Genomic DNA, 11,703 nt, shown 5'->3' with positions numbered 1-11,703 from the left:
TTGTCGAATATTTCCGCCTGATGTGAACAGAGGAGCAGCGAGGAGCGCAAGAATTTTGTGAGCAATCCACTTTGCGGTGCTTCACAGCTGATGTGATCCTGATGTAAGACAGAACCCTTGGGCTGACACAGAACTCACTGGCTGAATTATATATTGTCGGCGGCCTTGGAACTATTGTAATTCCCTCAGAAGAGCTTGCGATTTTTGCTGGGAAGAAGAATGTCTGGGTTTCCCTGCTTGATTCAGCACCTCAGTGACCTGACCTTGGATAAACACAACAAAATGGTTGGATTACTTTATTACTGTGAAACTGTTAAGTGCGGAGTTGTCTTAGGAAAACGGGAATTCTCTTTGGTTTTGACATTGTGTAGACTAGCTTTAGCTCCTCAAGTCCACTAAAAATGTGTGAATTATCCCTTTAAGTTTGGGTGTTCCTCCTGTTAAATATCCATTATTAAATCTTTATTGACGATGCTGTGTTTGCATATCGAGAGCACAGGGTTATATCCACATCATTAGTCTCTCTGCTTGGATCCAGGCCTGGTAACTACCCGGTCTTCGCAATCATACTCACCTCAGTTGTAAAGGTTCCATAAGTCTTCTCCGTCTCTTTCATGGCACTCGGCTCATTGGCCACCACTAACACACACACACACACACTAAAGAGGGGGCACTCTATCAGTACCGCTACAGGTTTTACTCTCAGAATCAGTGCACCCCCTCTACCACCCTCAGCGGAGCACCCAAGGATGGCTGAATATTCCAGGAGCTTTCAATTTTTCAGGCAGGTCTGTGAACCCCCTCCTCCCATCGCACAGCACCATCACACTCGAGGGAGTTGGAGTTTTTGACAGTCATTAGCGAGGTCATGTGCAAGTCCCTCAGGGAGCAACTTAAAACAAAAGACTTGAATTATCTTTTTTTTCTCCTTTTATTCCCTCTTCATCAAGTTCTTTTGTTTGGGTCTCTCATATTTCTGCTTCCTGTCTTCCTTCTACCAATCACAAACAAGGTCTCCAAAAGCCCCGTTTTTTCCTAACTCCAATGTCATGCTTCCTATGGCGCCGTCAAAAGTGGCGACAGTGCTCCCAAACATCGGTTCTGCCACTGTAAGGCGTTTATCCACTTGTATAATGTTCTGTTAGTGCTTATATGGGATCAAATACGCGATGCGAGGAAAAATGGCCTCCAGCTGAAAGAGTTTTGAGGAAGATGGAAAAAGGAGGGAGGAGGGGTGTAAAACTGAGAAAACATTTCTTCTCCAGACTCTTTTTGCACTAATGTGAATTCCCAGTGAAATGTCTGGCAAAGTAGGTCAATGGGATTTAAAAAGTTTGTGCTCTTTTTTCCCCTTCTTCTTCTCCCCTCATTCTCACTTGTCAATGGAAAATGAGCAATGCGATTAGGAGAGGGGAAGATGATGAGCTGGAGAGAAGAAACAGCAAGAGAAAGAAGACAAGGAGGTGAGGGAGGAGGAAAGACACGAAGAGGCTGAGTGGTGGTTTGGGAGCCCTCGCAGGTCCCTCACCAGCTGACTGAGAAGCCAAGACAAAGAAAAGAGATTTGTATCTTCACTCCAGAGAAAAAGGGAGTGGCTCACATCTCATCATCTTGATATTGAGGCAGCAATTTAATTGTAGCATTTCTCCAGGGTATATAGCATAATCAGTAAATAGAAAAGGGTTATTTTTGCCCTTTCCCACCTGCAAGTGTTTGATTTACAAGATTGTCTCTCTTTCTATAATTCACAAAGAAGCTAAGTGACTATTACAAACTTACTTTGTAATTTTGCTCCTGACTAAATGAATTCCCAGTTATTTAATATTTCATAATGTCTGCCAAAACATAATTTGGTTCAATATAAATGGGCCTCTCAATTTACCACAATACTCTTTAGGGTGATTGAATGTTAACAATTAAACATGCTAATTCACTGTCAAAAGCAACATATCTCTCTATATGTGATGTATTTGACACTCAATTGGAAAGCACATTTGGAATCTGTTCATTCTCAGACTTTTGTCCATCGCAGCTCTAATCGAAATAAATTCTTCGTTCGTATTTGGGCTGTTAAAGGCTCCCTGGGTGTGAATTATTTAAATGCTAATTAATGTTTTAAGCTCTCCAAGTAGCAATAGGCACATATTATTCTTCAGCTCCCAGCAAATGGCAAATTTCAACATTCGCTAAGTGCAGTGTAACCTCTTGCTCATATTTCATTCAATCAATTCAGGAGTGCAGTTTTTTTTCCACGTATAGGCAGATATATATGTGCCAGATTTTTTTTAACCCAGTGATGGGAGATGGAATCCATCAATACTGGGAGACAGTTGCTGGAATTACTTATCAACTCTTAGTGGAGGAGTCAGTCACCCAAGAGCTGAACTGATGAATCAAGAGTGCCATGATTCAGACCTGCTTTGGTTCTGATTTGGACTCAAACATTTATGTAACATGTGGACCCTCCTGAATGTTTGCATGGTTGGACCTTGGCAATACATCAAAAACAAGTCATGGAAAATGTTCAGGAATTTTATTCTGCTGTGGGTTTTACACCCACACCCAAAGTGTACCCAGCAATAGAGTTACAAATATTCAACAAGGTTGCCACTGTTCCTGTAAAATTGGGTTGATCTTTAGAGGATTGATGGTCATGAACAGAAGACCATATTTTGACACTGGCCTTAAAAACCTGACCAGAAACAACGACAAAGCAAAGCCTGGAGGTGTTTAAAGTTAGTTCAGTGTAAAAGCAGAATTTATTAATAACTTTATCCTTCAAACCTTTTGTGTGTGTGTGTGTGTGTGTGTGTGTGTGTGTGTGTGTGTGTGTGTGTGTGTGTGTGTGTGTGTGTGTGTGTGTGTGAAAAGTTAAACAAGTTAGAAAGCAGTCATAGAAAGCACTTTGGACCACTTGTTTTCAAAAGTGAAGATTAATTCTGTCTGAGCAAACAGCTCTAATCGCAAAACATCAATAGCAATTAAAGCCAATGCTTTCTATAAACGTTCACCATCCAAAATTTCCCCTTAAATAATTACTTACATAAAAATCTGTGGTTTGTTGCAGCTAAAATGGGTTGGGGAAGTTCCAGCATGTGTGGAATCGTCAGAACAAAGCAATCGTCACTCGACTGAATCGAGTGGCTTTCAGCCAATCAAATTATGCTTCCCTGATCACGTGACAACTGCTTTGGCTTGGTTACAAGGAGGTCACTTCATTTGTAGTTGAGTTTTTGCAGCTGAATTTCTGATGTTGAATTTTTGCTAATGAAGTGTTTATGTTGAAATTATGTTGTAGAATTTTTGAAGGTGAAATTTTTACTTGTGTATTTTAAATAAAAATAAATAAAATGCATAATTTCACAGAATAAAAATCCAATGTCTAAAAAGTCATTCTGGAGTGACTTTGTTTCTTCCATAGGGTACAGCTATTTTTGGCTTCCCTACTGCCTGGTTTGTTGGATACACGTGTCAATACCATGAGGTCGACAAGCACCTCTTGGTGCACAATTGAAATTGTATTCATTTGCTTTTGCTACAATGACAGGTCACTGGTTGAATACATGTAAAATGTAAGTGGACATTTTGGCTCATACTAACTGCAGAAGTTTTATTTCTCCTAGTTAAAGAGCTTGATTATCAGATAAAATGTTTTAGTGAGAGTCAAATGTTTGAAGCAGTGTTTAAAGGTTTCTTTTCATGCCGATTTAATTTAAAAAAATAAACTAATTGAAGTACTTTGCAGATAATCCATTACATTTGAACAGAATGCAAAGTCCAAAAGATTTTTATTTCATTTTAGCAAAAATTTGCACACAAAAAAAAGGCCAGTACTGCTAAAACAGCTTTCCTTCATTTAATGAATCATCCTTTGGTTCTGGTTCAGTAATCCATGCTCTTGGAGACACTGGTCTTTTTTGCCACTCAACAGCCCCCAGGTCCTCTCTTGGTGGGCCCACTGTGAGAAAGCCTTTGTATTGTGTCTATGTGGCTCAGAGCAACAGATAGAAGGTAAAGTTCATAAAAATGGGACTCAACTTTGAGCTCAAACAAAGTTGTGATGCGAGCAGAAGTGGCATCACTCATGCTTCCACAGTGGCTGCTGTATTCATCACAAGACAAAGAAGATTCTCACTCATCCTGACATAAGATGGACGAGGGGCATGGGGGTATTATTCACATCTGCTCAAAACAGTACGCACAGCCGACTGGGTGTCACGATACAGCGGCGTGCTTATTAATGCAAACAACTGTCTCTCCCCAACACAGGGTATAGATGACAGTTTCCTTCATGTTGAAGCATAAATATTAATTGTTACATATGTGATGTATGGCATTTAGATAGCTGCCCACGTGTGTACTGCTTTAGGATACATTTCATATAGATCACCATATTGTGAGGAGTCAAACTTCAGCCAGTTGTATTTCTTAAGTGAACCACAAGGTGGGAGTATAGCCCCACAAGCAGAACCATCATCTGGGGCTCTAATCCTGGAAACATCAACAGTCTATGATGAGGCTGTTTTCTTATTAGAAGAGTACCTGATCAGAAATGTACCTGATCACCTCAAATAGTCTGAATATTTGTATTTGTTTAATCAACAAGCAGTTTGTAACAAGAATGATGTGAAAATTACATTTCAGGCTCCTTCCGATGATGACTTTTACGCCCTTAATTTTGTTATTGTCACACTTTAAATTTACTACTAAATGATAAATGACCCGCACTTGTATAGCACCTCTCAGAGTAAGGACTCCAAAGCGCTTTACACTACAGTGTATCATTCATCCATTCACACACACATTCACACACTGGTGGTGATGTGCTACGATGTAGCCACAGCTGCCCTGGGGCGCACTGACAGAGGTGAGGCTGCCGAGCACAGGCGCCACCACCAGCAGACAAGGTGGGTTAAGTGTCTTGCCCAAGGACACAACAGCAGAATTCTCTGTCGGAGCCCGGATTGAACCTGCAACCTTCCGATTACTGGACAACCCGCTTAACCTGTTGAGCTACTGCTGCCCTAAGTATTGTGTCTCTTATGAGTGCGACAGAGAAGTGACTGGTTTGGTTTTAAGCCATTTTCTTTACTGAAAATGTTCCAGCCAGCTCTAAATACCCACATAACGATGCCATGTTCTGGCCTTTAAATCTAGACTCATCTCTGTATCTGTATGTCAAACTAACTTAAACTTTTTTTAATCTTCAAGATTAAAAAGCCAATTTTAGGAAACAGAAATATCCTAATTTATAATTTATAAAGGCTGATTATTCAGATTCAAAATCAGAACCTCGTTTTAGTACTTTGTGACTTGTGATTTGATTAAACACTGATTCATTAGGGTGTAATCACTAAGCTTTTAATTTGCGACCCTAAAACTGATTCATGTCCAATAGTATTTTGAAATGGTTTCCTTTGCAGCCCACATGATGGCTCCAACTCCCATCATGTCCTCCTATCATTTGGCTTGACCAGATGTTTTATATTTTGATATGATCCGTGCATATTCCCGTCCAGATCGATACATGGTTCGACTCAGTTCGGCATCAGAGGGGTCCACATGGAAAAGCCCAAAGCGAACGCTGAATCCATCAGCCCATTCAAAGTTGTCCATGAGTGACCAAGCAAAATATCCACGGACATTGACCCCGTCTTCCTGTATGGCTGGACATAAAAGGAAAGGTGTGTAACAAAAATGTTTTTTTTATCCGTTTTTTCCACACACACTCCTACAAATACATAAGTAAAAACATTATAACCCACCGTTCACTTTCCTGTCAAATAAAATACTGTATTATTTACATTTTTTTTTTAATTATTCAACTATGTGCTATAACAGCAACGTGTTCCTGTTAACTTCAAGCATTTACCAGATGTTTTTACCTTTAGCCACTTCCGAGATGGTGCTACTGTAAAACTCCCAACGCTCCCAATCCTCGATCTGAACAGGGCCCATCTGAGAGAAGCCATTCTCTGTAATGTACACCATTGGGTTGTGGAAGGTGTCCTGAAAAGTTAAGGGGCAAATGTTTTTTGTCAAACAAAGCATCACGGTTGTCAGGCACTGGGAGGAGAGACAGATTGGTCTACAATGTGTCGTTTAGCTGCATTTTAGCGGTGCCAGGTTCAAACTAATGGCCCGCGACGAGTCACACAACAGCAGGAAACAGCTCGTTTGCTGACACTTTTCAGCACGGTAACCGTTTCATACAATGTGACGGCACCAATGAAGCATCGGTGTGCTTTTGGCGATGTCTAAACTAGATTGCTGCAAATAAAATAAATGGAAACGCATACATGTCAAGAGGTTATAAAACAGCGATTTGTCACCTTTATATATCTCAGGAGTTTCCTCAAGCCATGGGGCACTACTGCCAGCCAGGGTGCGCCACAAATGGGCCAGGATGGATCCAAAACCTCCTTTGCATCGAGATCACTCTTCATACTCAATGTCTGATCAACACCTCCTCCTGCTTTGACTTTCCGAGCTGTATAATAGTTAAGTGCAAAGAAATCAGCTGTTCCTAAAATGAACGGGTCATCGTCTGAGAACGTGGGAAGTCTTGAAGTGCCATCAAAACCCAGCTTCTGGCTCTGAGAATTAATGGCAAATCTCATTGTTTCAGGATAATCTCCAGTAACAAATACAGGCCAAGCAAACCACCCAAGTGTGAATGCAAACTCCCGTTCGGTAGCAGTGATGTCCGCACTACAGCTCGGATCCAGTGGCTCAAACCAGTCGCTGTTGAAGGCCAGAGAGACCGCACCCTTCTGCTTGGCTCTGTATTCTGAGTTGTAGCTGTGCCATGCCTTGGCATGAGCTCGCAGCATGTTGTGCCCCACCAGGTAGGCAGTAGTGCCTTTTTCTTTCAACCCTGGTGCATGGATACCATCTTCATAGCCTAATTTGGCACATATATGAGGCTCATTGATTGTGATCCAGAACTTGACGCGATCGCCAAATGTTTGGAAGCAAAACTTGGCATAGTTGTCAAAAAGAGTTGCTATCTCCGGTGACTTCCAACCCCCCAGATCATGAAGCGCTTGGGGCAGGTCAAAGTGGTACAATGTGACCATTGGTGATACATTACAGGCCAGGAGGTCATTGATCACTCTGTTATAGTACTGTACACCTGTTGGGACAGACATTGATATACAACTTAGGAAGATTATGACAGGCTTAAATGTGTTTGATGCAGATGGAAATACCTCTCTGATTGACATGTTGTGTCATCCCATCGGGCAGGAGGCGAGCCCATGAGACGGACAGGCGATAGTGGGTCAGACCAAGCTGCTGGATACACTCCAGGTCTTTCTCCCACAGCTCATAGCTGTTACAGGCCACATCTCCAGTTTGGTCCCCAAACACATTTCCTTTTTCATGACAAAATGTGTCCCAGATACTCGGTCCCTTGCCATCTGCCTGCCAGCCACCTGAACCAGCACATAAAAGTTGTTGCATTTTAGGCATTTGTGGTAAAAACATTAATGTTACTGCTGAGTCTTCAGGACGTTAGTGGCATTTATCATTTGCCTGAAGCCTTATCTGTTGTTCTTTGCTGCCAGTTTAGAATTGATAAGCTCATAAAAATTCAACAGGCACAAAATGTTAAATATTAAACTTTTACAAGGGTTATAATAATTGTGTTACAACACGTGCATGGTGCCTTTGCTGCAGAGCCGAGCAGATCTGGATGTGGAGCTGCGGAATCTTTCTGCAAAGTTTATATATTTTCTGGAAAACACATGCGGATTGCCATAAAGTTGAAGGATTACAGGAGCCAGACAGGAAGTGAGACGTGTCAGCGAGGTGTCTCCGGTTTATTAAAAAATAAAACCCATGTTGCATTATTTTCTCTGCTTCTTCTGTTAATCTTAAAGCTGTTACACAGAACAAGCTAGGTTTTGAACGCAAACACGGTCACGGAACACTCACCCCTCCCCTCGGGTATCTTCCCTGAGACACGTCTTCCGGAACCAGAAACCCGTGATGCCGGTGTAGGTACCAGATCTGCTCGGGTGCCAGACCGCCTTGGGGTCCTGTGCCTGCCGATGATGTCACACAACGGCAAATCCACTCGGTTTTTACACTTACGTTTTGGAAAGAGTTTAGCAGTTTTGTTATACATTCTAGTGTCTTACGGCCTAAATTATTTCTTTTTAACTGAAATTGGGTATTAAAACACCGTATTGTCTTCGTTTTTAAAGAATGATAAACTATATAAAACCAATATCACACTGTCAAAAAGCACAACAGGTGTTAAACGTGACATTTTTTAAATTAATTTACATAATTAGCAGCCATGTCCGTTTGTATAAATTTGAGATTGCTCTGTATATTTCGTAAGTTCTTATGTAAATAAATCCATTCATTCATTAAAAATGTTGCTTGCTATTTGTTCAACAAAGTTTTTTTAATTTAATTTTGCCCCATTTTTTGTCCGAAAAGTGTTTGTTTTTGGACTACAGGACTACAACCGCAAATTTGTTTGGACCGATCAAAATCTTCAGTGTCAAAGTGCTAATGTAACTTTTACGAATGTGGTATCGTAACTTTAGTAGGTCCTGCCTTCAGCCAATCATGTAGTGTGATGTCATTGGCAGGCGATCTGGCACTCGAGCAGATCTGGTAGAAAACAAGATAGCGCTAAACACCAATCACCCTTTACTGGGTCCAAATGTCTTTTGCTGGCCATGGTTTTAAATGGTGTTTTTCTTTTTAGACTCTGGTAGTTTGTCCTAAAGTTGAAGTGGTTGCAGCCGACTGTCAGTTCAATTCAAGTTTATTTATATAGCGCAAAATCACGACAAGAGTCGTCTCCAGGCACTTCAAATAATAAACATTCCAATACAGGTCAATTCATTAAGCCAATCAGAAAAAAGTTTTCTATATATTTCGGCTCTTGGGGAGTACAGACACTTTTTGCTCCTCTCCCTCCCTCCCTCCTCCCAAGGCTCTCTGTCCTGTCTGCCTGTGCACTGCGCTTTCTGCATTTTTTCTGGAAACTGGAAATTATTAAACATGGATCTGGTCAGCTGGTCTCTCAACGCGACTGACAAATTTTTTTAACGATGACAACGATAGAAGGGGCTCCCAGATGTCCCTCTGGGACAGAGCCAGCTGGGTATATCATGGACCCCTGGAAACAGTGGAACCTGATCTGCCTGTCTCAACTGTCTGTAGAGGATTCTGAAGATGTCTGGATATTCGTTGTTTTAGTGTCGGGATTCCTGCTGTTTAGCCAGAGCGGTTACCTGGCATACCGGAAAATTAACGAGTTTTCGAGGAATATTGGCTTAATCCCGGAGCTCAGGGATGGAATGCATCGTGCTGTAAACTCACAGACTCGTATAAATGTCAAGATGAGTCGTAAACTTGGAACTTTGGCTGAGATTCAGGCTCTGGTACAGAAGGTGGATTCAATCAAGGAGAGAGTTGACGGATCAGCACGGATTGGAATAGATTGACTACGCCATTATTGGACCTGGAGGGGTTGAAGACCAACAGAACTCTAAGGCAGAGAGGAAATTATCTCTGTCTGTACCCAAAACAATTCTTATCTTAATCTGGTGCCCTTGAAGCCTGTGAGGTTGAAGTGAAAACACCCCCCTCAGAAGATATGTGGAATGCTGCCGTTGCTATGGAAACCCTCTTTCTCCCTATCCCAGCCTGGGCGGGACTGTTACCAGTGAAGGCCGTGGAACCGTATCTAGGAGTCAATGTGCTCTCTAAACCATTATCTCCCTCCCCTGTCCAAACGGAGGTGATGAGCACTGCTCTTGCGGCTGCACGCACTGAAGTGAGGAGAGTCCCAACCCTACCTCCCCACCTAGTGGACACTTATGTTGTGTATCGTCTGAAGTCTGTGTGCATATCTGTCTGAGGTGTTTTTTTGCATAACAAAGCTATCCTCTCTGTCGGGGGTAACTCTGAAGTGCCCCCCCCCCCCCCCCCTATCTTCATTTAAACCCTCTTGATCTATAAAGGTAGCGCAACTTGTGTTGCAAATGACCACAGTCACCAATTCTTGTCATGTGTTTATGTACGTATGTATATCTGATCTCAGAATTGTGTACTGAAACAATTGAATTTCCCTCTGGGATTAATGAAGTATTTTTGAATTGAATTGAACCCAGCAAATTGCATCAAGTCACTGACTAGTTTCAGTGACTTTACAGCAATCCTCATACTAAGCAAGCATGCAGCGACAGAGGAGAGGAAAACTCCCTTTTAACAGGAAGAAACCTCAGAGGATCCTGGCTCAGTAGAAGCACCCATCTACCACGACTCACTGGGGATCAAGAAGACAGAGCGCGCGCGCGCGCACACACACACACACACACACACACACACACACACAAACACCAAGTAATGTGTCTATGGTTACATTGTGATTTTTTTGTAAATATTCTGTCTCCTTCTCTGGTATTATTGATTGGAGAACCTCACACCAGTGGTGTTCTGTTGCTAAATACGTAAGTGCATAATGAATAGAGGATCCAGGGAAGTGGTTGGTCCAAAACATGTTATTGTTGGAGGTTTTTAGACAAATGCGAGAGCCATGTTGTTTACTGGTGTAAACTGTGGAAGCTGCACAGATTCCAGCCTGCATCCCTTCTGCACTTGGTGTAAATGTGGCTTTAGGCCACTTTGTTTCCCTCAGCTCACTTAGCCTGTCACACCTGTATTTCATTCTGCTCGTTTACCGCTGCACCTCATAATATGAATCACCTATCCCCATGCATATAAAAGCCTTCAATCCCTCAAACCCTTGTTAAATACTACTTTTGCTTTCCTTTTCTTCCTGCTCATTTATTCTGTCAGTTTACTGGAAGTTTTGCAGATGCCTCATCTGACTTTTATTTTATTATCATTTATTGCTGTTTTTTTAGTTCTAACCTTGATCTTGTGTGTTAAAATTATTTTTTCCTAAAAAGTTTAGTTTTGGTTAGGTATGATGTCCGTAGCACCATTACTGTGCAGTGGTGGGACTTGGGAGACCTGCATCCTAAATTAAACTCAGATTACAAATACACAAAATGGTCTGGAAATGGGAGTTTGGTTTCATTTTAGAATAATTTTGCTAGGCATTTACATATCCATTTTGTTTGGCATAAATTAATTCACGTTATTTAGTTCCCCTCTGGAATTAGTTAAATATTTTTGAATTTTAATTATGTAAGAATGATTGAGATTTAAGTGGCTTGACAGTTAAAATTAAAATTTTTGGGTTATGAGTGAAAAAGATAAGTCTAAAGTAAAACTCTGAAATGCTTTTGGGACACTTAAAGAAAGAAGCGCTCTGCAAATATCTCAACCTTAGTACAGTCCTTAATGTTTTTATGACGTAAAAGCCCCATGTAGGTCAACAGAGTTACATTAATTTGAGTAGTAGTGGGGTTTAAATATGGCTGGCAGAATAAAAAACTCAACATGAAGCCAGTTTAGCTTACAACAGACCATGTGGAGTAGCTACTGTATAAAAAAAATGAACACACACACACACATCCTATCAACTTACCTTCTATTTGAAACGCGGAAGTTGCAGCTCCCCACGCAAAATCCGGCGGGAACATGTTTTAGGAACTTTAAAAGCCGAACACAAACAGTACCAAACTCGTCACTTCTCTCTAGTAAAGTTTATGATCGTAAACTCAGCCAATTGTTTATGGTTCAAGCTGAACGACTCAGTGGGCGTGG

At 41.5% G+C, this 11,703-nt stretch overlaps 1 protein-coding gene across 2 annotated transcripts; it reads right to left on the bottom strand.

Annotated features, from left to right (window-relative positions):
• Positions 1-5,248: 5,248 nt before the first annotated feature.
• On the bottom strand, positions 5,249-11,703 carry gba3 (glucosidase, beta, acid 3). Of its 2 annotated transcripts, none has more exons than XM_015947011.3 (5): positions 11,525-11,703; positions 7,212-7,436; positions 6,333-7,135; positions 5,886-6,009; positions 5,249-5,666 (listed from the first exon to the last, which is right to left on the bottom strand). In XM_015947011.3, the coding sequence occupies exons 1-5, from the start codon at positions 11,577-11,579 to the stop codon at positions 5,461-5,463; spliced, it is 1,413 nt and encodes a 470-aa protein (XP_015802497.3). In that variant the 5' UTR covers positions 11,580-11,703; the 3' UTR covers positions 5,249-5,460. The 2 variants fall into 2 exon arrangements, with proteins under 2 accessions (XP_015802497.3, XP_054604844.2); XM_054748869.2 differs by lacking the exon at positions 11,525-11,703 and adding an exon at positions 7,939-8,345.

This window comes from Nothobranchius furzeri, chromosome 2 (assembly GCF_043380555.1).
Source record: "Nothobranchius furzeri strain GRZ-AD chromosome 2, NfurGRZ-RIMD1, whole genome shotgun sequence".
NCBI classification, from domain to species: Eukaryota; Metazoa; Chordata; class Actinopteri; order Cyprinodontiformes; family Nothobranchiidae; genus Nothobranchius; species Nothobranchius furzeri.
This window is presented reverse-complemented; position numbering and strand designations above follow the sequence as displayed.

Bases quoted from the DNA above. Each gene is read 5' to 3' on its own strand.
- gba3 (XM_054748869.2), bottom strand. From the start codon at position 8,131: ATGTATAACAAAACTGCTAAACTCTTTCCAAAACGTAAGTGTAAAAAC. The intron at 7,437-7,938 runs GTGAGTGTTCCG...GTGCTGGTTCAG, and splicing joins GAAGATACCCGAGGGGAGGG to GTGGCTGGCAGGCAGATGGC. The intron at 6,010-6,332 runs GTGACAAATCGC...TTAACTTTTCAG, and splicing joins AACTCCTGAGATATATAAAG to GACACCTTCCACAACCCAAT.